The sequence below is a fragment of the Canis aureus genome, chromosome 24 (genome assembly GCF_053574225.1).
Source record: "Canis aureus isolate CA01 chromosome 24, VMU_Caureus_v.1.0, whole genome shotgun sequence".
In the NCBI taxonomy this organism is placed as follows: domain Eukaryota; kingdom Metazoa; phylum Chordata; class Mammalia; order Carnivora; family Canidae; genus Canis; species Canis aureus.
Genome location: NC_135634.1, coordinates 43,840,103 through 43,866,092, shown reverse-complemented (window position 1 = coordinate 43,866,092; position 25,990 = coordinate 43,840,103). Strand labels below are relative to the sequence as shown.

At 37.8% G+C, this 25,990-nt stretch overlaps 1 protein-coding gene across 3 annotated transcripts in view; it reads right to left on the bottom strand.

Annotated features, from left to right (window-relative positions):
* CAB39 (calcium binding protein 39) overlaps window positions 1–25,990 on the bottom strand; it is an 83,872-nt gene that overhangs the window by 30,711 nt on the left and 27,171 nt on the right. For all 3 annotated transcript variants that reach the window (XM_077869179.1, XM_077869181.1, XM_077869180.1), the window contains exon 2: window positions 18,172–18,327. In XM_077869179.1, the coding sequence (XP_077725305.1) occupies window positions 18,172–18,285 (114 nt within the window). In that variant the 5' untranslated portion in view covers window positions 18,286–18,327. The remainder of the gene's footprint in view (window positions 1–18,171; window positions 18,328–25,990) is intronic.

Genomic DNA, 25,990 nt, shown 5'->3' with positions numbered 1-25,990 from the left:
TTCTGACCACATCCCCTGATTGCACCTCCCCGTCTGTCCCCTCACACCTAATGAATAAGCGAGTCACACTTACCGCTTCTCTAAGCACTATGCCTTCTCAAGATGCTGAGCCCATCATGTCACCTAGTCCACTGGGCTCCTTAACGAGCACATCACCTGTCCTGCTAAGACACCAGGTTTCAGTGCTACCCATGCCCACAGCAACAGTCTCTTGTTCCCCTATATGTTGGATGTCTTTCATTGAAACGTTCTTTACTTCAGCTCCCAGGGTTCTGAGCACTGCAGAGAAAGTGCTGGAAACTTGTGCACACTTAGTTTGCTAAAATCCATGCTGTTCGACAGCCTTCAATCCAGTCAGAAACATTTCTTCAAATTGGATTATATCCAGCCAGTAACTCCTAGCAGCAGAGCTTTCAAAATTACTCTTATTTTCCTCAAGAGACTTCAGTCTCTATCTCTGCTCCCTAACTGAACATCTAGCTTCACTCCTTCCATGTTGTGACAAGATTTCATAATGAAATCATCCTCAGCTTCCTCCATCTCAACCCTGGACACAGACCAGAATCACTCGGGGGTACTTTTTAAAGAGATGCCGAACTCCCTCAAGAGACTCATTAATGACAAAAGTAAAAATAATACTTTCACATGCAGATACCACTGTAACCATGGGATCAGAGTAAATGGTAATGGGACCATTGACCTCACAAGCCTCCTGGCACAGCAAAGGGTATAGCATTACTTCTGTGATTTTCTCACCGAAAAGGCATTACCTGCATTGAATCATGAGAAAACATCAGCCAAACCCAAACTAAGGAACAGTCTACAGAATTAACTGGACAGTACTTTCCAAAACCGTCAAGGTCATAGTGCCAATGGAAGACTGGGACACTGTTTCAGATTAAAGGAGAGTAAGGAGATGTGACAGCTAAACACAGTGTGTCATCCTGACCTGGATCCTGGGCCAGAAAAAGGACATGAGTAGGACAACTGATGAAATTTGAAAAAGACCCATGGATTAGTTAATATTATCATAAACATGTCAGTTTCCTGATTCTGATCATTAGACTGGTTATGAAAAATGTTAACATCTGGGGAAACTGGGTGAAAGGTATTCTTTTTGCAATCATTTTATAAGTCTAAAAAGTTCACCTACTCTCTCATTTAGCTTTTTCTTCACAGGTAAGAGGCAACCCTTCCTGGTTCCAAGGCTCATGGCTCTATACATGTGTGCTGGAGGAAAGGGCCCCTTGCTTCCAGGTCTCCCACATGCAATTCTGCTAGTTGTGTGGCCTTGTGAAGGTACAGATTCCATACCTTGAGATCTCAAATTCCAAATAAAGGCTCTCCTAATTCTCTACTGGACCATCCTCTCTCCTCACTCTCTCGCTGGCTCTCCTCAAGCGACCCTGAATGCTCATGCTACTCCTCTCTACCTGGGAGCCCCTGCACCCACAAAGCCTTCCCTCACTTTCCCACTCTCCTCTTCTGATGCCACAGCAGCTTCTACCCTGGCCTTGTAGGGTCAGATCTTCCCATTTTTACTGCTCATTTCCCTGCCTTATTCCAGAGCTTTGGAAAAGGCTTGCTTATACTCTTTTATTCCTTCCTCACTCCACTAAGATGGTGACTTACACATGGTTCAACCTTCATGATTTCGTTAATGGACTAAACTGTCCAAGACATTTCATCAGTTGAACATGGTGTTCTGGGACACAGATGCTTCCCTTAGGTGGCCAGTGAGCTGGTCGTATTAAGTTTCATGGACACAGATTACTAACAGCAGCCAATTGTTTTACAAATACATGGTCATGAAGAGAAGCACATCAAAGAATTAGCCCCCCTCATGTGCCTGGGAAGCGATGTGGATCATGCCTCACTCATCACATTGCTGCAAATCCTGCTGTTGCCCTGTCTAGGTAAGAAGCACAGAACTCTAAGTTCTTAGTTGTTTTCTTGAGGCATTCCCACACAGTGGGAATTTGGGGATACCCAACAGAGCAAAGTCACAAAGAAAAGAATGTGGGGCTTGGCAGAGCTTCTCAGGGTCAAGGCTTCAAGGTGAGAAGCTCTGTCGCTAACTGCTGAGGACCAGGCATGTTGATCCTATGTCGGAAGCCTCACTGACTTCCACATACAACTGACTGGTAACAAACCTTATTTTCAATTAATATCTTTAAGAGATATGTATTTTTAAAATATTTTATTTATTTATTCATGAGAGGGGGGTGGGCAGAGACAGGCAGAGGGAGAAGCAGGCTCCATCCCAGGACTCCAGGATCACACCCTGAGCCGAAGGCAGACACTTAACGGCTAAGCCACCCAGGCGTCCCTTACCCTCAAGTTTTAATAAGGTTACTAGGTAAGCCTAGCTTTAAATATAAAGCACACTTAAGGATAAACACAGCAAAACTAGTATGTTTAAAGTACAGATGTGCCTGATTTAGAAATGAAAAGGCAAAAAACGCTTTGAAAAATATATTCTATTTCATAATAACAATAAAGTTAAAAACGATACAATATTTTTTCCCTCCCACCAGAGGCAAAGACTTCTAAAGGAAGTCTGGTGAGTGAAAAGTGAATTGGTACAACACACTAGATGGCAATTTGGTGAAATGTATCAAAAATCTTTAAAAGGTGCAATCTCTATAAATCACACATTATACTTCTAGGAATTTATCTTAGGGAAATGGATAACTATACAAAGATATAAGTATGAGCAGTGTGATTTGTAAGAGCAAAGAATTAGATGAAAAGTTATCCCACTGAACCGGTTAAATTACAATGTGCCCATAAAATGGAAGACCATGGCAAGCTTTAAAAATAATTAAGTAGATCTCTACTGACATGCAAAGATGTTAACATTAAAACTGCAAGACAAACAAGGTTACAGAATAGTATGATCCCACATTCATTTACTTGTTTGCCCCGGAGTGAGGGAGAACACTGGAGTATGAATGAGAATCTGTACGGATATCCTACCAAATCAACAATAATCATACATAAAGAGAAATCAATTACAATTTTAGGCATAATGGAAGGAGCATAGTGTTCTCACACACTTCCCCTAGATGCCTTGCACTTCTGTGTGATCTACAAAGTGCTTAGGAAAAGAGAGAGAGAGAAGTTACAGGTATCAGCCTCCTTTTCCCCCACCAAACGACTTCAGATGAACACGGCTTTGGCAAACAGGCGCTGAAGTAAGGAGAAAGAATATGACGACTAAGCTTGTGAGCCAGGAATATAAAGACAACACTTTTTTCTTTCTTTCTTTTAAAAGATTTTATTTTTAAGTAATCTCTATGCTCAACATGGGGCTCAAACTTAGAACCCTGAGATCAAGAGCTGCATGTTCTCCCGACTGAGCCAGCCAGGAGCCCCAAGACAACATTATTTCTTAAACTGGTCCTGAGGAGAGAGACCAACCAATTCTCTTCAGAGAAAATGAATAGGAACTGAAATGCTACGTTTGAAGCAATGTTGCAGTATGGAATGAGAGCATCTTAAGTATTGAAAGGAACATCAGAGGTCATCCAAGTAAGTGGGTTTTTAAAAAAAGATTTGTTTGAGAGAGAGAGAGAGAAAAGGAGCATGTGGGAGTTGGGTTGAGGGGAAAGGGAGACAGACTTTTGAGCAGACTCCATCACCATTTTTCAAAATGAAAATCTTATGTAGAATCTCAATATACAAATGAGGATAAAAGTAAAACTTAAAAAAAAAAAAATAGACAAAGGAAGAAGGAGCACCTGAAACCATGGCCGGCTTCTCTAGAGCACACCTTTGGAACATTAGGTTTAAAAGCAAACAAACACATATACAAAACACACACTATCCTTGGCCTCCATTTCTAACCAAAATAAGAATCCGTGCTTTAATCTACCTCATTGGAAATATCAAAGTTCCTCTAGATAAGTAGGCAGCAAACATGGGTCATACTGTCTCTGTCACAACTACTTAACTGCCACTGCAGCAGGAAAGCAGCTACAGATCACATGTCAATGAATGGGCATGGCTGTGTTCCAATAAAGCTTTATTTACTAAACCAGGTAATGGGCTGACCTGGGCCACAGTTTATTGACTCATGCACTGGAAAATATTTGGTGAGTAGAAAATAGGCCAAAGGGTATGTGACCCTAGAGTTAGCTGTATACAACCATCAAATCCTTTTAATCCTCCCTCAGAAATCTAGTCTCATATCTTGCTTCTCTTTCTTATCCTTTAGCTTTCCTTATCATCAGAGATCTCTCACAAAGTTCATCTGCCATTACATCCATCTCCAACACACTTCCAGTCTCACCCCATCGCGGACTTGAAATATTGCTAGTGGGAATGAAAAGTGGAACGGCAACTCTGGAAAAGAGTTTGGTGGTTTCTTGCAAACTAAACACACAGTTACCTTATGACCTAAGGATTGTACTCTTGGGCATTTATCCCAAAGGAATGAAAAACCTACGTTCACACAAAACCTGTGCAAGAATGTTCACAGTAGTTTCTTTTGTAATAGTCAAAAACTGTAAACAGTCTAGATATCCTTCAGTAGGTGACTGATTAAACACAACAGTGGGGTACATCCACAGAGTGGACTACTAAAACTCAACAGTCAAAAGGAATTATCACCACTGAAAACTACATGCATTGATCTCGTGGGAATTAAGCTAAGTGAAAATAAGTCAGTCTCAAAAGGTTATACATTGTATGATTCTATTTATAAAATATTCTTGAAATAACAAAATTATAGACTTGGAGAACAGATTTGTGGTTGCCAGCAAGGGTTAGGAAAAGGGGAGAGGAGACGGGTGTGGTTATAAAGGAACAGCAAGGGTGATGGATTCTGTGTCTTGATTGTGGTGGTGGTTAGAAAGAAACCACACAGCTACACATAAGTACGCACACACGTAATACTGGTGAAATGTGAACAACATGAATTTCCTGGTCTTGATAACTGGATATAGTTATGTGCCATGTTACCACTGGAGGAAACTGGGGGAAAGGCCCATGGGCTCTCTCTGTATACTTTTTTTGCAACTTCTTGTGAATTTATAATTATTTAAAAATGGATTTAAAACAAAACAAAGCGAAACAATAACAACAAAGATTTCTGCAGCTCCTTCAGTGTGTATCATAAGGTCGTATATAAGGCCTTTTTCAAACCACCACAGCCTACAGCGGTAGCCTCACTTTCCACCACTTCCCTCTAGTCAGTCACCCCAATAACGTCACCCTGAACTTATCACCATGTTCTGGACAGACATACCATAAACTGTTCCACATTCCATTCCCTCTCATTCTTTGCCTGGCAACACCTTAAAATCCAGTTCAAATGTCACTTCAAACTTAATTCTGTACTTGTATTTGTATCTATCTCTGACAGAGGTAGTACTGTTTTATCCTCTTGGCTCCCACAGAATTTCATTCATGAACTCTAAGTCTCTCTACATTATTTATATACCTATATTCTCTAGTAGATTATAAACTCCTTAAAAACAGGGACAGAATTTGATATATGTGTCCATGTATCTACCCACAGAAATGAGAGCACTAAAATGTCTGTGGATTCACTCCAGTTGGGAATCTTTTTTTTTACCAAGATGACAATGGAAGTAACAATTCCACTGTAAGAGCCTGCCCTTTCAACCACCATGTACATGAAACTTGGCATAAGGAAACATAATTCAGATGGGAATCATTGTTATAAGGCCATCTTTTTTAGAAACAATTTTGAAGTGATCTATTAAGCAGAATTTTCCATGCTTCTGTTCACCACCACTAGTTTATATAATTGAATTTATTATAATTTACATGTGACTAGTTATTATTATTGAGAAGTGCCTAAAGAGCTTGGATTTTTTGGTGGGGGGAGAAGGAGGCTTAAATCATTTATTATTTTGTCTTATGTTTTAAAGAATTATTTCATTTTACTTTATTTTTAAGATTTTATTTATTTGAGAGACAGAGAGAGAGTACGCATGAACAGTGGGGGAGGAGCAAAGGGAGAAGCAGGCTTCCCACTGAGCAGGGAGCCCAACGCAGGGCTCTATTCTCAGAACCGTAGGTCATGACATGAGTGGAGGCAGTCACTTAACCAACTGAGCCACCCAGGTGCCCCAAGATTTATTTATTTTATAGAGAGAGAACAAGAGAGCAAGAACACATGCAGGGGGAGGGGTAGAGGGAGACAAAGGGGAAGGGAAGCAGACTCCCCACTGAGCATGGAGCCCGATGTGGGGCTCAATCTCAGGATCTTGAGATCATGACCTGAGCCAAAACCAAGTCAGATACTTAACTGACTGAGCCACCCAGGTGCCCCTTGTGTTATATTTTTCTTTTTTTGAATTTCTTTACACCCATTCTTTAGCAAAAGAATCATTTTAAACAAGGGTCCTCTAAATATGTACCAACCAATCTATATTTAATGCCTTAAATATCAATTCATTCTCAAAAAGGGACCTAGTAAATGACCTCATTGAAAATAAGGAAGTTCTTAAATCAAAGTAACTTAAGATAAAGGATGTGAGATGGAATCTAAAGGTGAACTGAGAAATATTGTTGGTACCAAACATTTGACAAAAGTAATTCTATTTTTACATTAATCCTTGTGTTAATTAAAAAAAAAACTCCTACACACACACACACACACACCTCTCTACTAAAGAAAATGTCTGAGTAGTCTAAGCTGAAAGATCATGGACTAAGAATAACCTATTAATAACCTCCTGGTGTCAAAGATTACTCTAAACAAGTTGAGTAACCATGAGTCACTGTTAAATGGCTATGCTAGTAAAGGCTACTCCCTTCACCCCTCTTAAATATGCCAAGATAGAGCAAACTAATTCCTCTCATGAAATGAGTGAATATAGCCATTCAACACTATGAACACATGCATTCACAGTGATGAAGAGAACCAAGTATAAGCTGAACAAGGCAGTCCTACCTTCTTTATATAGCATGCAGTGGGCAAAGAGTGTGTAAACAGTTATTACATACACAGATTTATGTGGCTGTTAGCAATGAAAGAACAAATTTCACCCCATCCCACTCCACCTCCATGCCCCAGTCACCTAAAAATAAGAGTGGTAAGATAAACCATTTTTTCCCTAAAAGTATATGGAAAGTCGTTCTCAAATACTTTTAAAATGGTGTGGCATGGTTCCTAAGGGACTAATCTATTCGTATTTTATACAATTCTTAATATGGCAACTGTGTACCATATAAAATGAGTAAAAATACCAATATATATTACAAATAAGGTAATAAGCCATCAAATATTGTATTTATCATTTCATCTACAAAATCACAAGAAATGAATGAGAAAATGCTCATGGATATAATCAGTAAGGCATTAATAGGCATAATTCACCCTGGGTTTGGCAGAGCTGGGAGTGAATTTCACCCGACTCCAATACAATGGGTTATACTAGAAACAATAGCTTTCTTTATATGGATTATGAGAATAATGACAGGAAACTATTATAACTTAAAATAAGATGGATGCCTATTCTCTATGAAGGCACCTTGCAAAATGTCTCAAATGTCAGGATGTGTCAACCATGTAAAGCTTGTATTCCAACTACAAGACCTAAGTGGGCTCTTAGCCTGTGCCAAATACATATTCAGAGAAAGAAATCTGCTCTCTTGCAGGGAAGCCAATTTCCACCTGTTATTTTTTCCAAGCAGCAAGATGAAATTGGACTCCCTGTTTTACTTCCACTTACAGGTCTTAATTCTATCTCCTACCACTATCTGGAACCTTCTCCTTCCTCATGTTAGACGATCCTCTAAAAACATTTTACCAAGAACCTAGGGCTCACATTTTGTTCTTTCTCTACTTCACGTCTCTGGTTCATTCAATTATTCCTCATGGTAGAGTTCTTAGTTTCTGTGCCAACTGGTCATTCCTCTCAACACATTCTAGTTTCTCTACATCCTCAAGTATGGACTCTACAGAGAAGTCTATACAGTCTATACAGAACAGAAGATGATTACTTTGATTTAAATAGAAATATTTCTATTATTCCCACCTAGGCTTTCAATGGTCTTTCTGGGTGCTTTACTACATGATATATAGTTTCAGGGCAAATATATATGGTTTGTAAGCCACTTCTAACTCAGTTGGTTTATGGATAGTCTTTTCTTACTCTCTTTAATGAATTGTAATCGACATACAAGAAACCACAAAGATTTAAAGTGTACAATTTTATAAGTATGGACTTATGTATACACCCATGAAACCATCAAGACATTAAACACACCCATCGCCACTAACAGTCCTCTGCAGTCCCCTACTTTGCCAACCCTACCCTGACTATTCACATCCCTGCCAATCCCAAAGCGACCGCTCATCTGCTTCTGCCATTATGGCTGTCCATAGAGTTTTGTAGAAATAGAACCATACATTATGTACTCTTTATAGTCTAGTTTCTTTTAGTCAACATAATTATTTTGAGATTCATTCATGTTGTTGTGTACACAAAAGTTTCTTCTTTTTTATTGCTGAGTAGTATTCCATTCTATGGATGTTTATTCACACACCTGGACTATTTCCTATTTTACACTATTACAGATAACATCGTTATGAACAGTTATGTACAAGTCTTTGTGTGGACATATATTTCTTGTTCTCTTGGTAAGTACCTAGGAATGGGATGGCTAGAGGTAAACTTAGCTTTTTAAGAAACCAATAAACTGTTTCTGGTAGTGGTTTATCATCTTACACTGCCACCAGCGCTGCTCTGCATAATCATCAACATTTGGCATAGCCTGTTTTCCATTTTTGCCATTCTAATAGGTATGTAGTGGTATCTCCTCGTGCCTTTACTTTGCAATTCCCTAATGATTAACATCTTTTCAAGTGCTTACCTGAAAGCTGTGTATTTTCTTTGGTGAAGTATATATTCATATTTCTTGCCCATTTTTTACTGGATTGTTTTCATATTGTTACATTTTCAAAGTTCTTTATATATTGTGGATGCAATCTTTTATCAGATACATACTTTGCAAAGATTTTCTCTCATTTTGTGGATTGTCTTTTCATTCTTTTAACAGTACCTTCTGAAGAGCAAAAAGTTTTAGTGTTGATGAATCCCAACTATCATTATCTAAGAATTCTTTGCCTAGCCCAAGGTCACAAAGATTTCCTGTTTTCTTTTAGAAGGTTTTTTTTTTTTTTTTTTTTTTTTAAGATCTTATTTATTTATTCATGAGAGAGACAGAGGAAGGCAGAGACACAGGCAAAGGGAGAAGCAGGATCCTCACAGAGAGCCTGGTATGGGACTCAATCCTGGGACCCAGATCATGCCCTGAGCCAAAAGCAGACGCTCAACCGCTGAGCCACCGAGGCGGCCCATAATCTTAGGTTTTCATTAAGTTTTGTGATCTATTTTGAGTTAATTTTTGTATAGGGTGTGAGTTATGGATCCAATTTTTTTTTTTTGCATATGTGGCTATCAAATTGTTTTAGCACCAATTGTTTAAACAACTACTCTTTCTCCATCAAATTGCATTTGCTTCTTTGTCAAAAATTTTTCATACACAGGTAGAATAGTTTATTTCTAATTCTGTTCTGTTCCACTAGCCTGTCTTCTTTATGTTGATGCCACACTGGATTACTGTTACCTTTATAGTTCTTAAAATCAGATGGCATGAACCCTCCAACTTTGTTTTTTATTCCAATTCGCTTTGATTATTCTAGGTCCTTTGCACAGGTCCACACAAATTTTAGAGCAAGCTCATCAATTGCTATAAAAAAGCTTGCTAGGATTGCAATGAATCTATATAAATCAATTTGGGGGAGAACTGACATTTAACAATATTGAGTCTTCCAATCCTTGAGGGGGTATTTCTCATTTTATTTAAGTCTTTCATCTCTTAGCAAGATTTTGTAGTTTTCAGCGTACAGGTCTTTCATTTGTGAAATGTTTCATATTTTTTGATATTACTCCAAATGATTTTTATTATTTCAATTTTGGGTTTTTCATTGCTACTATACAGAAATACAATTGTTCTCTGTATATTGATGTAGTAACCTGTAACCTTGCTGAACCTATGTATTACTTCTACTAGCTTTTTAGTAAAGTCCTTCAGCTTTTTTATGTAGATGATCATATCATCCACAAAGACTGTTTTACTTCCTCCTTTCCATGCCTTTTTTTTTCTTGCCTGACTGCACAGGCTAGAAATTCCAAGAGCAAAGTTGAACAGAAGTGGTAAAGGTGAACAGACTTCCTTTTTCTCCTTTCTTATTCTCGATCTTGGAGATAAATGATTCAACCTTTTATCATTATGTATATAGTGCTAGCTGTAGGGTTTTTTGTAGATACCCTTGTTAGGTTGTGGAAGTTCTATTCCTAATTTGCTGAGGGTTTTTATCAGGATTGTGTTTTTTCCCCCTTCTTTCTTTTCACCTACTGACATGTAGTTTGTCAATACAATGAATTGATTGACTTTTGAATGTTAAGCCAGCCATGGGTTCTAGAAATAATACATCACTTGGTCATAATGTACTGTCCTACTGTTAGATTCAGTTTGCTAAAATTAAGTTTATAATTTGTGCATCTATGTTCATAAGGGATATTAGTCTAGTTTCCTTATAATGTCTTTGGTTTCGGTATCAGGATAATCCTAGCCTCAAAGGATGAGTTAAGAACTATTTTTTCTTAAATTTTCTAGAAAACTTATGTAGAAATTGTGTTATTTCTTCCACAAATGTTTGGTAGAAATCTTTAGTGAAACCATCTGTGCCTAGATTTTTCTTTGGGAGAAAATTACTAACTAAATTTGGAATTACTTTAATGGATATAGGGCTATTAAGTTATCCATTTTTTTCTGGAGTGAGCTTGGGCAAGTTATGTCTTTCAAAGAATATGTCCACTTCATCGAAGTTGTCAAACTTACTGGCATGAAGTCGTTCCAATAATATCCCCTTATTATCCTTTTAATATCTGTAGAATCTGTAGTGATGTCAACTCTTTCATTCCAGATACTGGTGATTTGTGTTTTCTCCTTGTTAGTCCTAGCTAGAGTTTACCAATTTTATTCATCTTTTCAAATAACAAGTTTTTGGTTTTACTTTTTTTCTGATTTTTACTTATTAGATTTCTGTTTTGATCTTTATTTCCTTTCTTCTTACTCTGTTTAATTTTTTTTTTTTTTTTTTTTTTTTGGTTTCTTAAGGTGGGGACTAAGGCCTTTCTTTCCTTTCTTTTTCTTTTTTCTTTTTTTTTTTTTGAAGATTTTATTTATTTATTCATGAGAGACACAGAAAGAGAGGCAGAGACACAGGCAGAGGGAGGAGAAGCAGGTTCCATGCAAGGAGCCCGAAGTCCTTTCTTCTAATATTTGCATTTAGTGCTGTAAAATTTCCCCAACCAATGCTTTAACAACATCACACTAATCCTGGTATTATGCTTTAACAATATCACACTAATCCTGGTATTATGTTTTTATTTTTATTCCACTCAAATAGCTTTCTAATTTCTTTGATCCATGAGTTACTCAGAAGTATGTTTAGTTTCCAAATATTGTTGAATTTTTCAAAGGCTGTTATTGATGTCCAATTTAATTCTACTGTAGTCACTGAACATAAGTTATATAAATTTATCCTTTTAAAAGTTTTGGAACTTCTTTTAAGGCCCAAAGTATGGTCTACATTTACTAAAAATATGCCTCATGTCAAAAGGATGTAGGAGTGTTCTGCTGTGGTTGGAAGGAGCATTCTATAAATATCAAATCAGGTCATGTGGGTTGATAATATCTTTCTGGTCTACTGGAAAATCCTTGCTGATTTTCTACTTACTTGTTCTACCAAGTATTGAGATTGGGGTACTGAAATCTTCAATTATAATTCTGGATTTGACTGATTCACCTTGCAGTTTTATCAGTTCTTGCTTTATATTAAGGCTCTGTCACGAGGTGCATAAATATTTAGGATTGTTATGATCCTTGGATTAACTGACCTCTATTTTATCATGAAATGATTTTACCCCTGGTATTATTCTTTGCTCTGAAATCTACCTTTAGCTGATAATAATAGAGACACTCACGCTTTTTTTTTTTTTTTTTACAAATATTAACATGGTATATCTTTTTCCATCCTTGTAACCTAATTGTGGCATTATCTTTATTTATTCAGTAAATGAGTGCGTGAGCCAGTGAGCTCAAGTTGGGGAGAGGGAGTGAGCATCCCAAGTAGACTCCATGCTGAGCACAGAGCCTGATGCAGGGCTCAATCCCATGACTCTGAGATCACGACCTGAGCTGAAATCAAGAGTCTGACCCTCATCTGACTGAGCCACCCAGGCTCCCTGTGTTATTATCTTTAAAGTTCATGTCTTATAGGCACATAAAGTTAGGACTTTTTCATTCAATCTGATAATCTCTGCCTTTTAAATGAGGTATTCGGACCATTTATATTTAATGTGGTTATTGACATGGTATATTTGAGTCTATAATCTTGCTGTTTGTTTTCCATTTGTCACATCTGTTCTTTAATCCCCACTTTTCCTCTTTTTCTGTCTTCTTTCATTTAATCAAACATTTTTAGTGATTCTATTTTCTCCTTTGGCAGGTAGTTTTTTTTTTTTTTCTTTTTTCTTTTTTCAGATTTTAGTACGAAGCTATACTTTTATCTGTATTGCATTTTATCAGTTAAGACCATGCCTTTCCTTCAACCCCTGCTGCACCACCTCTAGCTAACTAACGCTCCTCTGGTATTTGATTCAGTTACTTATAGACTCTATTATCCTTCTACAATATTTGTCACTCACAAACTCTGCTAACAATCCCTTTCTCTTCATATAAATCAATAACAACAAATCAACAGCTTAGAGTTTAGGACCGTATCCTTTTTTTTTTTTTTTTTTTTTTGAAAGATTTTATTTATTCATGAGAGACACAGAGAGAAGGCAGAGACATAGGCAGAGGGAGAAACAGGCTCCTCGCAGGGGGCCCAATGTGGGACTCGACCCTGGAACTCTGGGATCACACCCTGAGCCGAAGGCAACCACTAAGTCACAAAGGCATCCCTGAGGACAGTATCTTATAAGAGATCACTAGAACCTTGCCTAGAAGCTTTGAGTGATCCACTAATCATGTCCACTGGGTATAATTATTCATCCAATCATTAAAAATGTCCTCTGAACATCCTGAACTACAGAGAAAGATAATTAATGAATATAAAATTATATGGAAGATACTAGGACCAACAGGGTAGATCTCTTGAGAAGTCATTTATCTCACTACTTCTGTGTTTGGTAGCACTAAAAGGGAATGTGATATTTGGCCAACATCATACAATCTAGAAGATACCTATTATACCCTCTTACTAGTCACAAACTCAAAATACAAACTTACATATTCTTAGTAATACCTGTTTTATCCCATTCTGTAGGAATTAAGAGTTCAGAAGAGTCACAAGGTGACAGCATTTCAAGTTAACTGTGCTTTGTATTCCACTTTTAAGAAATGTAAATAGTCACTGAGCTCTCTTTGGAAGGTTTATAGTCTAACATGGGGAAGAAAGAATAAACAAACATCATTAGTATATTAGCATATATTCAGTGCTAAAAAGGAAAATAGAGTAAGATCAAGGGGAACAGGAATGCCAGAGAGGAGAGTTGCATTTTAAATAGGGGGTTGGGTGCAAAGTGACATTTGAGCAAAGACTTGAAGGTGATAAGGGAGTAAGCCAAGCAGAAAGCTGGGGAGAAGAACATTCCAGGCAAAAGAAACAGCCAAATGTGAAGGCTTAAAGGCAAAAGCATGACTGGAGCATATGAAGAAAGGAAGTCAAAGCGGGGGGAGCACTTGGAGAAAGGATCATTGAAGCCACAGGCCTGACTGTCCAGGGCAAGGGTCATCGTGTATTTTTATGCTAAAGGGGCAGACGGTAAATATTTTAAGCCTCGCATGCCATATAAGGTCTGTTGCATATTCTTCTTGGCTTTTTAAATCAATCCTTTCAAAACATAAAAAACCATTCTTAGCTCACGAGCCTTACAAAAACAGGCCTAGGCAAGGATTTGGCCTGTAGAACTTAGTTCAGATCTCTGTAAGAACTCTTTTATTCTAAGGTAATATTGTTTGACTCATGTTTTGAAAGAACCACTATGCTTGTAGGGAGGCAAGAGAGACCAGTTAAAAGGATACTGTAGTAATCCAGAGCAAAGATAACAGTAGCTCAGATGAGAGTTGGAACTAGCAAAATGGGAGACATGGTTAGATTCTGGCTTTTAATTTTTCCCCCCAGATAAAGGGAATTGATTTGCTTATGAACTGGATTTGGGAAATGTGAAAGGAGTCATGGATGACGCAAGACTTTTGGCCTAAAAAAACAAGGACAGAGTTTCATTAACTATGGTTGGAAAGACTGTGAGTGGATGTGTGAAGTGTGTGTTTTGTTTCAAAACAAAGTAGAATTTATATTCCTTCAATCCTGCCACAACTTTGTTATTTTATTTATTCTTCTAGAACTTCAGAATAATTTTTTGTCAAGTTACAAAAAGATCCTACGGTAATTTAAATTAAATTGCTGTAGTTTTGTTGCTAATGTAAATGAAATATTTTCTTAAAAGAAAATTTCTAGATAGTTCTGACTGGTATTTAGGGATATTAATATAGCTACTGATATAGCTGCCCTGTGAATTCACATTTTCACACTGGTTCATTTGTGTTTTATACAGACATACAAGTATCTCAACAATGTAATTTTTCCTGTTTATTTACAGTCGCTGTATTTTTTCACCTCTAAACCATTTCTTTATGCACTGGCTAGATTTCCAGAACACTGCTAAATAAATCACAGTAAGCACTCTGGTTTCAATGGGACTATCTCCAAGTTTTCAGTCTTAAATATAAGGTCAGTTGTTTTTCATGGTTTTTAATCGAGTGATCCAATTTTCATCTTTCCTTTGTTTTCGGGTCTCAGTTCCCTCCTTCACCATCTGCATCAGTTGCTACTTGCTTTTGAATCTTGCTAACAAGGTACATCAGAAAATTCAGGGTCCTCCCTCTTCTTAAAATCTATTTCAGAATAAGTAATTTTTATGGATTGCTTCTCAGAGTTGTCCCTTTTCTTTGAAGTAAAATTTATTTTTCATAAATTCAACTATTTTTCTTTGCTTTGTTTATCCTAATAGCAGGAGGTCTATGCCTGTGAAAGTTTAAAGCAGGAGTTCTTAACCTCAGTGTTACCTTTTGGCCCAGATAATTCCTTGCTGTGGGGAGCTGTCCCATGTTTAGTAGCATCTCTGGCCTTTACTAAGTAGATGCCAGTTGCAGCCCTCTTTCCAGCGTTAAAAGCAACAATGTCTCTAGACATTGTCAAACATCCCTTAGAGGGGAAAATTGCCCCTAGTTGAAAACCACTGATTCAGTAAAGTAGATGATATGGATTCCATTAGAAACTAAACTCAGCTTCTAAAGATTTATTTATTTATTTATTTATTTATTTATTTATTTAAGCAAGAGTGTGCACGAGAGAGCAGGGCTTGATCCCACAACCCTGAGATCATGACCTGAGCTGAAACTGAGTCAGACATTTAACCTTCTGAGCCACCCAGAAACCCATAAACTTGCTTTCTATAATTACAGAATTCATCTCCAATGCCACCTCCTTAATAAGGGTTCATCATATAACCATTTAAATTAGGACACTCCCCCTACCTGATGCCACCCACATATATACATATACATCTTCCATTAACTACCACAGATTTCAAAGCATGGGTTTTTGGGGATCCTTGAGACCCTTTTAAGGGGACCATGAGGTCAAAACTATTTTCAATCAATACTACCATTATTTGCCCTTTTTTACTATATTGCCATTTGAACTGATGGCACTGACCTCCTAGCCTGAGTCAAGGCAGGAACAACAAACTGTACTAGCCATCATTGTAGTTTTCATCACCAAGCACTCAGTTAAAATTAAAAAAAAGAAAAAAGAAAAAAAAGTTAGTTTCACTTAAGAATGTCATGAGGAAGCAGGAAAAAAATATTCATTTTGTTAAATTTTGATCTTTGAGTACACACATATCTTTTTTAACATTTGGTGTGATAAATGTGATAAATGCAGAGTATGCATAAGACACTTTCTGCCCCTTACTGAAGTATAACTGGCTGTCTTGAGGAAAATACTTGTATGATTGAGCTATGAGCTGAACAAGCCACTTTGTAAGTGGAAAATCATTTCTACGTGAAAGGAAAACTGACAAATCATTCAGCCTTGGATATTAGGCAGGCGTTTTCTTGAAAATGAATGAAGTAAACCTGTCACTTTAGGAAAAACATCCAATGGTATTTGTTACCAAATTTGAATTTTGAATATAACACGTGTAATAAGTCTGACCACTTCCCAATACTTCGACTTTTCTGATGGGATTAGTGGTAATACTTAAAAATGTCAATTTCTGATATACTGTGTCAGCATTTGAAAGATGTGTATATGTCAGTGATCCAATACTTTCTAAATGACCAATAAATATTACAATATCATGCGTAGATAAAAAATGTTTTCAAAATGCAGAGTATGAAGTTTATTCATATGCTTCCAGGTTCTATTACAACCAAGGGAACAATCAGTTGTAGAATTTTGGTTTGGTATAAAAAAATGTTCAGAATTATCTGAAAGGCTTCTCTTCAAATACACCTCCCTTTTTCACCTATACATCTGTATAAGGCTAGATTTTCTTTATATACTTCAACCAAAACATATAACAGCAGACTGAATGCAAACACAAATATGAGAATTGAGCTATCATCTGTTACATCAGACTTTTTTAAAAAAAAGTTTAATCATGTCATTAATATTTATCTATATCTTACTATAGGAATGTGAGACTCTATCTAGAATGTCCATGGAAGATCTAAAGTTGAATTATAAAAAATTTTACTAATTTTAGATTGCTTCCAGTGACAGAAAGATATACTAACTGAATAGCCTGTAACAAATCTTAATTCCATAAATGTGAACTTTTCATAGGAACACAGGTAAAGCACAGCCTTCCACCTAAAAAGATGGTAGTAGCTAAGTAGTCTAATATTCAACAACCCAAGGAGACATGAAACAACCTTCTAAAATAAACACAGGGTGGAAAATGCCATTCCAATGAATGTTTGAAACATTCATTCAAAAAATAGTAGATGTCCAACCCATGGGAGTCAGGTACTGTGGAGGGCACACGTGGACCAGAAATAACACATAGGTCAGAGAGCTCATGTTCTAATAAGGGAGCCAAAAACCTGACACAAATAAAATCATATTCAAGATGACAGCAGTGTTGGAGTTTCCAAAGGAAGTACCCAAAAGGTAGAGATTTGTTTTAGAGGGCAAGGATGAGGTAGGAAAAGGAGTATTCTGGGAAGCCACCTAGGAAAAAGAAAGGTATAGGGTGGTACTGAAAGATGAATGGGGGCTGAGGTGGAAATGGAAGGGGTGGACAATAAAAACAGAATAGCTGATTATCTGCTCTAACGAAGAGGCAAGCTGAGATTGCTAGAGCACACCGGATAAGGGGGAGGAGGGTTGAAAATCACCTAGAGGCAGAGACCAGGTCATGAAAGGTCTTGTGTGCTACGGGAAAAGTCTGCACTGAAGGTTTAAAGCAGGGGAAGTATTTTAGAAAGAGCATTAAGGAGGCTACTGCTAAGGTCCTTAAGAAAGGTCATGAGAGTCTTCATCAAGTGGAAATGGAAGTCAGGATCAGTTCATAAAACCCTTAGGAAATAGGCGCGTTCATACTATTTCATGAAAGATCACATTTTAAAGAAGGAGACAACTGGGATGAAAGCCAGGTTTTGGACTATGGTGACAGGGTAGAGGGAGACACTGGTCATGGCTACAGAGAACACAGGAGACATGCCTCTCCAAGACTACCAGTGGAAACAATGATTTCAGGAATCAGATAAACCACTTCAACAATGAAAAAAAAAAGTCCCCAAATTTAAACAAACTTGAAGACCTGAAATGAAAAACTGAGAAAAAAGTTAGAAATCAATCTGTTAGATGGCAGTACAAAAGAAAACATGTGGTGTTTAAGCAGCAGTAAATGCCACTTTAGGAGTCTATTTTAAAAGCACCAAATAAATCCAAATTGGGATTTATGGATCTTTTAAAATCACCTCACAATCTTACATTTCCTTTAATCAAAAGATTGAAAATATAAAATAAAGCCAAATACATACCTTTTCTGCTTTTTTGTCAGAAATGTCTTGCTTTTCCAGAACGGCCATGCTCTCCTTCAGGTTCTTCACAATGTCTGCTGGAGATTTGTGAGACTTCCCAAATGGGAACGGCATGGCGGCAGCGACAGACGCCTCGCTGCGCTCTGCCTGCTTTACCTGTGGACACAGCACAAGGCACAGGTGAGAAGAAGTGAGATCTGTAGAAGACATACTTTCTGAATTCTAACTTGGGAAGAAAATCAGTGCTTGAGAAAGTCTTTTTATGACAAGACTTTCAAAATGAGCAGGAACTGGGAAACCCACAAATATAAAAGGGAAAATACCAGGGAAATGATAAAGCAGAGATATCTTAGAATTATAGAACACTTTGGACTTTTTAAAATACCTTTTTTATCACCTGCTCTCCTAACCACCCATTTGAAGAGGAACATGCTGGTGCTGATGAGCAGGGCAACTAGTTCTGCCAGGCCCCACACTAAGCACTTTAATTCATCATCTTATAGGATCTTTTAAAACAATTCCCTGAGGGACATTATTAGTCCCATTTACAAGTAAACTTAAATGGGGTCAAGAAACTGATTCAAGGTACTAAGCAGTAAAACCAGCTCAGGTCTGTCTTGATCCAAAGGGTCCTTATAATCACTGCACTATACCTCTAATTAATAGACATCTCTATTCTACATTGAGGAAACTGAGGCAAAAAGCTAGGTAAGGAGCTCAGCCAACCAGTACTAGCAACAGGCTCACTCTCTGTCTCTCTAGTTGCGCCTTGGCCAGTGTTTACAGTTTCCTCCTAAGCACCCAGTGGGCACACACCTCCTTCTCCTCACTCAGTCAGGGTCTCAGAGTTGGAGAAAATCTTGGAGGAGCCTTGGGCAAATCTCCCAGCAGATCCTCAAGTCCCTGAAGTGACAGTTTCAACGTGTACTCTTTCTGCCTGGATAAGACCATCTCCTATGAAGAAACTCATTGGTAACCCTGGGGATAATGAACTTCTGGAAGTTCTTAATTTTTTTGTGGGGATAATGAACTTCTGGAAGTTCTTAATTTTTTTGTGGGTAGCAGAAAACAGTACTTCAACCACATAAACCACAATATTACATCATATAAAGGGAGCACATCAACTATTTCAAGAAGTCACCACGAAAAACAAAGTTAAGACAAACAATGGAAGTAACTTGGGAATGTGTCAGAACTTATAATTAGTTTTACTAAATAAACTGAAAGAAGTTACAATCACAGATATTAACCTCATAAAAAGATACCAAAAGAGAACATTTTTAGAAGAACCTTACAGATCACTTAGGTCAGTGGTTTTCAAACTGAATTCTAAACTCCTGTATTTAACTACCCCCACTGTGGGGAGTGGGGAGTGCCCGGCACTGCCCATCTCCACTGAAGTTTTTTTCCCCTATGTCAACATAAAGTATCTCCACTGCACAGCATCATTAACACTTCTTTTGGACTTTGCCTAAAACTTCACTTGAATAAAGTATTTGAATGTTTTTTCTCTAAAGTTTGAGGTACAGTGACCTGCATACCTGTTTACAAACACACTCGAGGAAAGAGCATGCAAATTAGCACTATCATTAAGCCTACAATTAAATCATCAACAGGTGTTATTTCCGACATGTTTTGATATGATCTATTTGGACCAATCTTTACACCCAAATATCACCCATATAGCTCATCTTCTTTCTATCAGCTTGTAAATCTGCTTGATCACAGGACCAAAGAGAATTGTCCTCAAACACAGGTTCTCAAAATCCAAAGATGCATAAATTTGTCAATTATAAGTGAGTTATCCTAAGTGGCTCTTACATTATCTGATTACCTGGCTAGATGGTACACAAATCCTGGATTATTCTTTCTTACTACTTTTTTTCTTTTTGACCTTTTTTTTTTTTTTGGAGGGAGTAGAGGGTAATACAGGTTGCTTTTCCATAAACATAGTGGATTCACAATCACAATAAATCCTTTGAAAAATACAATCTTTCCTATTTGTATTCTGCAAATAATAGGAACGATGCTACAAGCCAATGCTGGGTGGAGGGTGGCAATGTTTAATGGTATTTTGCAGGAAGTGCCATGGTGCTATGCAACAGAGATATTTTCAGCTCTAGCTCAATGGTGGAAGAAATGACTTTCCAGGGCAAAGGGGGTTCTAAAAGGTTCTACCATAAACCAAATACTCGTCATAGCAGGAGTACAGCTGCCGAAGAGAACCCATACAAAGTGCTTCTGTGAGGGAAAGAGGAAGCATGACACAATCATTCCTTTTAATTAATATACTATGCAGCCAAGATTTTGCAGAACATATAACTAGTAAGACTGAGGAAATACAGTTAGTCACAAGTACTCAAAACAAGAAGAGGACATTCCTGAGCATGATCCTTTAAGGATGTGAAACACACAGGCACATGTCTGAGTTTTGGAACTGGCAATCCCAAGAGTATGGAGATACCCGAGCTGGAAGTAGCAATGGTAAACAAGGATTAAGATGGTGAAAAGACTCCTTTTACCATAACAACCTGTTTGCCTTTCCCAGTCTCCCCCTTCTTTTTTACCATCAGCAGTATTTCATTACAAGTATTTGAGGGAGTTTTAGGGATCAGTAACAAGAGCCCACTGAAGAAGGCTCTTCAATAATTCTGAACTGCTGGGACACCGGCTCAGTGGCTGAGCATCTGCCTTTGGCTCAGGTTGTGATCCTGGGGTCCTGGGATCAAGTCCCGCATCCCTCTGCCTATGTGTGTGTCTCTCATGAACGAATAAATAAAAATCTCTATAAAAAAATAATTCTGAACTGCCCTTATTATAAAATCTAAATTCCTACCATGGCCTCCTAGGCTTTACCCACTTCCAAGTCATGGCCCAGTGCACTGGCCTTTATCACAGAGGTCCAGCCACACTGACGTCCTTTCTGTTCCCATAATAGGCCAACTACTTCTAAGCCAGAGTACCATGTTTGCAAATAGGGTAAAAACCTTAATTTTTAAATTTAGATGGTGGGTTTTTGGGCTTTCATGGTTACTCAACTTTTCTGTATTCAAACTCTTTCTTGGGCAGCCTGGGTGGCTCAGTGGTTTAGCACCACCTTCAGTCCAGGGCATGATCCTGGAGACCCGGGATCGAGTCCCATGTCGGGCTCCCTGCATGGAGCCTGCTTCTCCCTCTGCCTGTGTCTCTGCCTCTCTCTCTCTCTCTCTCTCTCAGGAATGAATAAATAAAATCTTTAAAAAACAAACAAACAAACAAACAAACAAACAAAAAACCCCTCTTTCTTAATACTGTTTTAAAACTGCCTAAACTATGTTTTGGATGTAACTGGAGTTCATGAAGAAAATGGACAAAAATATATATAATAGAAAAATCTAGTTAGCTTTCAAATACAACCAATTTCCTCTATCCCTTCAAAAAAAGGTTTTGCTTTTTTTTGGTTCATAATATATCTTAGCAGGATTCCTCGGGCTGTACCAAAATTATTAATGCAATTGGGAGAAAACTACCCACTGTTAGGATTCTAAAGAGGGCTGCTGAAACAGCCCTACAATTCTCAAACTGGAGGTAAGCATGTTCCTGATGGTAAACCATGGTATATGCTTGAATCCCAAAGATAAGCCTTGGATGGGAAATTTAACTTGAAAGTCTGAGGGACTGAGGGGGAAGGTGGGGATAGGAAATAATTAAACACACTAGTTTCATATTAAAATCAACATTTATAGAATTGCAAGCTAAAGATGCATGGAAGGCATCTGTGTGAACACTGAGTCCTGCACACCCTTAGCTCCTGTGCACTGCTTTCCCTTAGCTGTTTCCCTTTCTTCCAAAAGCCCTTTCTTTCTGCATTTAATTTAATGACTCATCTTTACTCCAACGTTGATGTCCTTCTGGGCTCCACCCTTGGCTGTGTTCTTACTCTATATTCTCTGATTGATCTCATCTACCCATGGTTTCAATAACTTGGAATCCACCTCCTGCCTCAACCGAGTGGCCTACATTTCCAACTACTGCTCTCTATAAATGTCCTCCAGGCAACTCAAACCTCATCCTTAAGTCCTGCTTCTTTTTTAAAGATCCCCTTCACAGTGAATGCTTCCATTGTTCATCCAATCACAAACCCTGGTCATCATACCAAACCCTTTCCACTTGTTAGCTCTTCCATATATAATTAGTTCACAATTTCAGAAAATTCAGAAAATTCTATTTTCTCAAACTCTCTATCCTTCAGACACCAAATGTAGACTTTCACTATCCTCCACATAGGGCAGTGGTTGTCAACGGGGGCAATATCACCCTTAGGAGATTTGGTTCACATAATCATTGGGACCACTGAAATTACCAAAAACACTGGTTGTGCTGTTATTCACATAAGCATAGCCTTTAGCGAGCTTCTATATACTTTGAGGGGAAGCGGGGAGGCTGGGCTGGGGGTCAGAATAATGAAAGTCTTTCTATTTACTTCTGCATCTACTTCCATCACGGAGAGTTAAACTTCTAGTTTTTAAGAAATGGTGACATTGCTCACTATGCAAAATTCAAATATTAAAGGACGACACAAGGTAGACAGTGAAAACCACGGGCAAAGCCTACAGAGATAACAGGTATTAACAGTTATCTGTTAATTACAGATAATTTAACAGTTATCTGTTAAAGTTGTATATATATTCTTTTTATGCTCTGTATCTGTGGTCTTTTGTACTGGGAGTCTCCTCTCTTCTTTAAAACAGAGACCAGATGATACTCGAAGTGGTCACTTAATATCTTACAAAGAACAAAAACTGCAAATTACTGCTCTGTTATGTGAATACTCTCAAGAGCACAAAGCTCCACCCCAAGAAAGGGCTGGAGAACATACAGAACACCCACTGGGAAAATAAAAGTCTAACATAATTAGAGTCCGCATTGGTAGGCACTGCCTTTCTTAGGCAATCTGACTGCTTCTGGCTTGCGTGATCCCCTCCTAACTGCAACTAACTCTATTCACCTCTGTACTGACAAATACTGAAAAGTAGTCAAGTGGTCCATAAGCCACTCATTAGGACATTCAACCATTCACATTCCAACTATGCACTCACCATATGCCATAAACTAAAGGCATCAGGGCAAGGGCACCTGCTCTTAGGAAGACAACACTCTGGTGTGCATGGATGTGGGCGTATGTGTGTAGACACAATAACGAAAAGCTGCTGAATGACAACACATTCCTGGACAGTTGATTTCACAGGACTCTACACTAACATATCTGTTAGATCTGACTCATAAACTTGGTGGTCAAAAGCAAAAACTGGAAACAAAAACCCCCACATACAAAAATAAGATTGAAGTACTTAATTAAAAGCAGTCACGGAAAGTGTGAAATGTAGTATATACCTGAACCCACTGTTAGCTGGCTCTGACCCACAATGTCCTGCTTCTAGGCTAATGTTCCTCAATTCGAATAAATAAATATCTACAACATGCCAGATATTGTGCTAGGTACAAAACTATCCATACAGTTGGTGCAGGGCAATTACTTAAAGCACAGTGGTTAATTACACAGCTTTAGGGGCACCTGGGTGGCTCAGTGGTTGAGTGTCTGCCTTTAGCTCAGGGCATGATTCTGGGGTCCTGGGATTAAGTCCTGTATTGGGCTCCCTGCAGGGAGCCTGCTTCCTCCTTTGCCTTTGTCTCTGCCTCCCTCTGTGTCTCTCATGAATAAATAATTAAAATCTTAAAAAAAAAAAAAGGTACAAAGCTGCAAATACATATACACATTGTGTGTGTGTATAAAGTAATCCCATGTGTGATCTATATGTGCAGATACATATGCTAAGAGAAAAAATATCAAAGGTTAGTAACAAAGGTAGTGAAAATGAGTTGTATATCAAATTTTTAAGGTTAAGTACCTATAATGTGCTGTAATACTGTTTTTTCTTGATAAAAGTGCTATTTTGAAAAAATAATACAAGATCATTCCTCATGAAAGGAACCAGGTCTCCATGAAGGAGCAGGAAATATACAAACAAGATGAGACTGGGGCATGTTAATTACTTCAGTAAGCAAAGATGAATGGGTTCATGACAAAAAAGGAGTCAATTTGAAAGGCTCCCACAGGCCTAAAATTATACAATCTGGGCATAAAAAAGAAAAATGATCACAATGAATTGACATACAAACTAAACATTTGCATACATTAATATGTAAATTATCACATATATTTAATAATAATATAAGTACATTTAATATAGTCAGTATAAGTAAAACATTAAAATTCATGAATATTACAGTAGTAAAAGAAAATTCATTGGTAACCTTGGAGTTTGTGTGAACAACAACTCAATACTCTCAAAACTGGTACATAAAGGAAAGGAACAGCACATTTATCTTGTCTTTTCTGTATAGCCTGTGTTTGAGGGTAACCAAATAGGTGACAAGGAAAAGTTCTTTATATGAGATTTACATAGCTAATAAACACAGGAAGAAAAACAGAAAATTATCATTTTGCAATCCCTGATGAATCTAAGGATCTAGGCAACAATTATTAATGGCCATTAAAATCCTAGGTGAAAGGATGATTGAGAACTTCACATTGGAGCTGACAACTTGGAAGACACTGATCTATGGCTAAAAATAGGGCAACCAGACATCAATCTGTCTCATATAATGCGATAGGAAATACAAAGTTCTATCTATAAATATTTGATCTCCTTTCCCCCACTATAACAAAATTTCTAAATCTAAGAACAATTTGAACATGACTAGGGAGCAGTAAGTCAACCCCAGAACAAGAGACAAATCAAATAACTAGGTTTCTCCAACAGGTTAAATAGCACAAGGCAGGGTGGGGTGGGGTGGGGAGCAGAAAATACTAAGAGACTCCCAAGTCATAGTCATATGTATGGATCTTCTCTGGACTTGGATTCAAATAAACCAACTGTCAGAAAGACATCTTGGCAATCAGAAAAATTATACAATAGATATGATAATCACTGTTGATTCTGTTAGGTATTATAACGAACTAGAATAGATATGAAAAAAAATGTTCTTAGACATACATAACAAAGTATGACTAATCTGGGATTTGCCTTAAAATATTCCAGTACCCCTCCCTAAGAGTAAGGTGGAGGGGGCCAGATGAAACAAGGCTAGCAAAACATTAACAACTGTTGAAGCTGAAAATTCATTATACTGGAGTCTATTTGTATATGCTTGAACATTTTCATAATTTAAAAAAAATCAGTAATAAGGAAAAGTTCCTATTCTGAAGAATTGGTAGGTTTCTTTTAATTGGTATGTCTACTGTGCTTTGCTTTGTCTCTTTATTTGCCAAAATGTACAAAGTTAAAATTTATGTGTAACTACAAAACCACCATAACCCATGTTTCTGACATAAAAATGACCCATTCTCCTCTACTGAGCCTCATAGCTCTCTTACTTCACTGTTCCAATCTACATATATTCATTTTGCTCACTGCAGTTGAATCAACTTTTCTGTTGACAGCAGATAGGAAGAGCATCTACAGAGGCATAAGTACATGGGCAAGGTCATTAACCATTGAGGTACAGTGTCCCTCCTTGAAATAATTCTTTGAAAACTACACCAATACCACCATGGACAGCCCTTCCTTGGGAGCACCTTCTCTACTTGTCCAAAACCTGGTCCACCACCTCCCCCCCACCAATGTCTAAATGCTAGCCCCTCCAGGAAGACCCCACAATGGAAGCTGCCCCTCCTCCCTCACACTTCTAAGCTTTTAAAACCTTGATGATGCTATTGCTATTTATGTATGTATCACCCCCAACGAGTCAAGCCCTGTGGGGGCAAAAGTAAGTATTA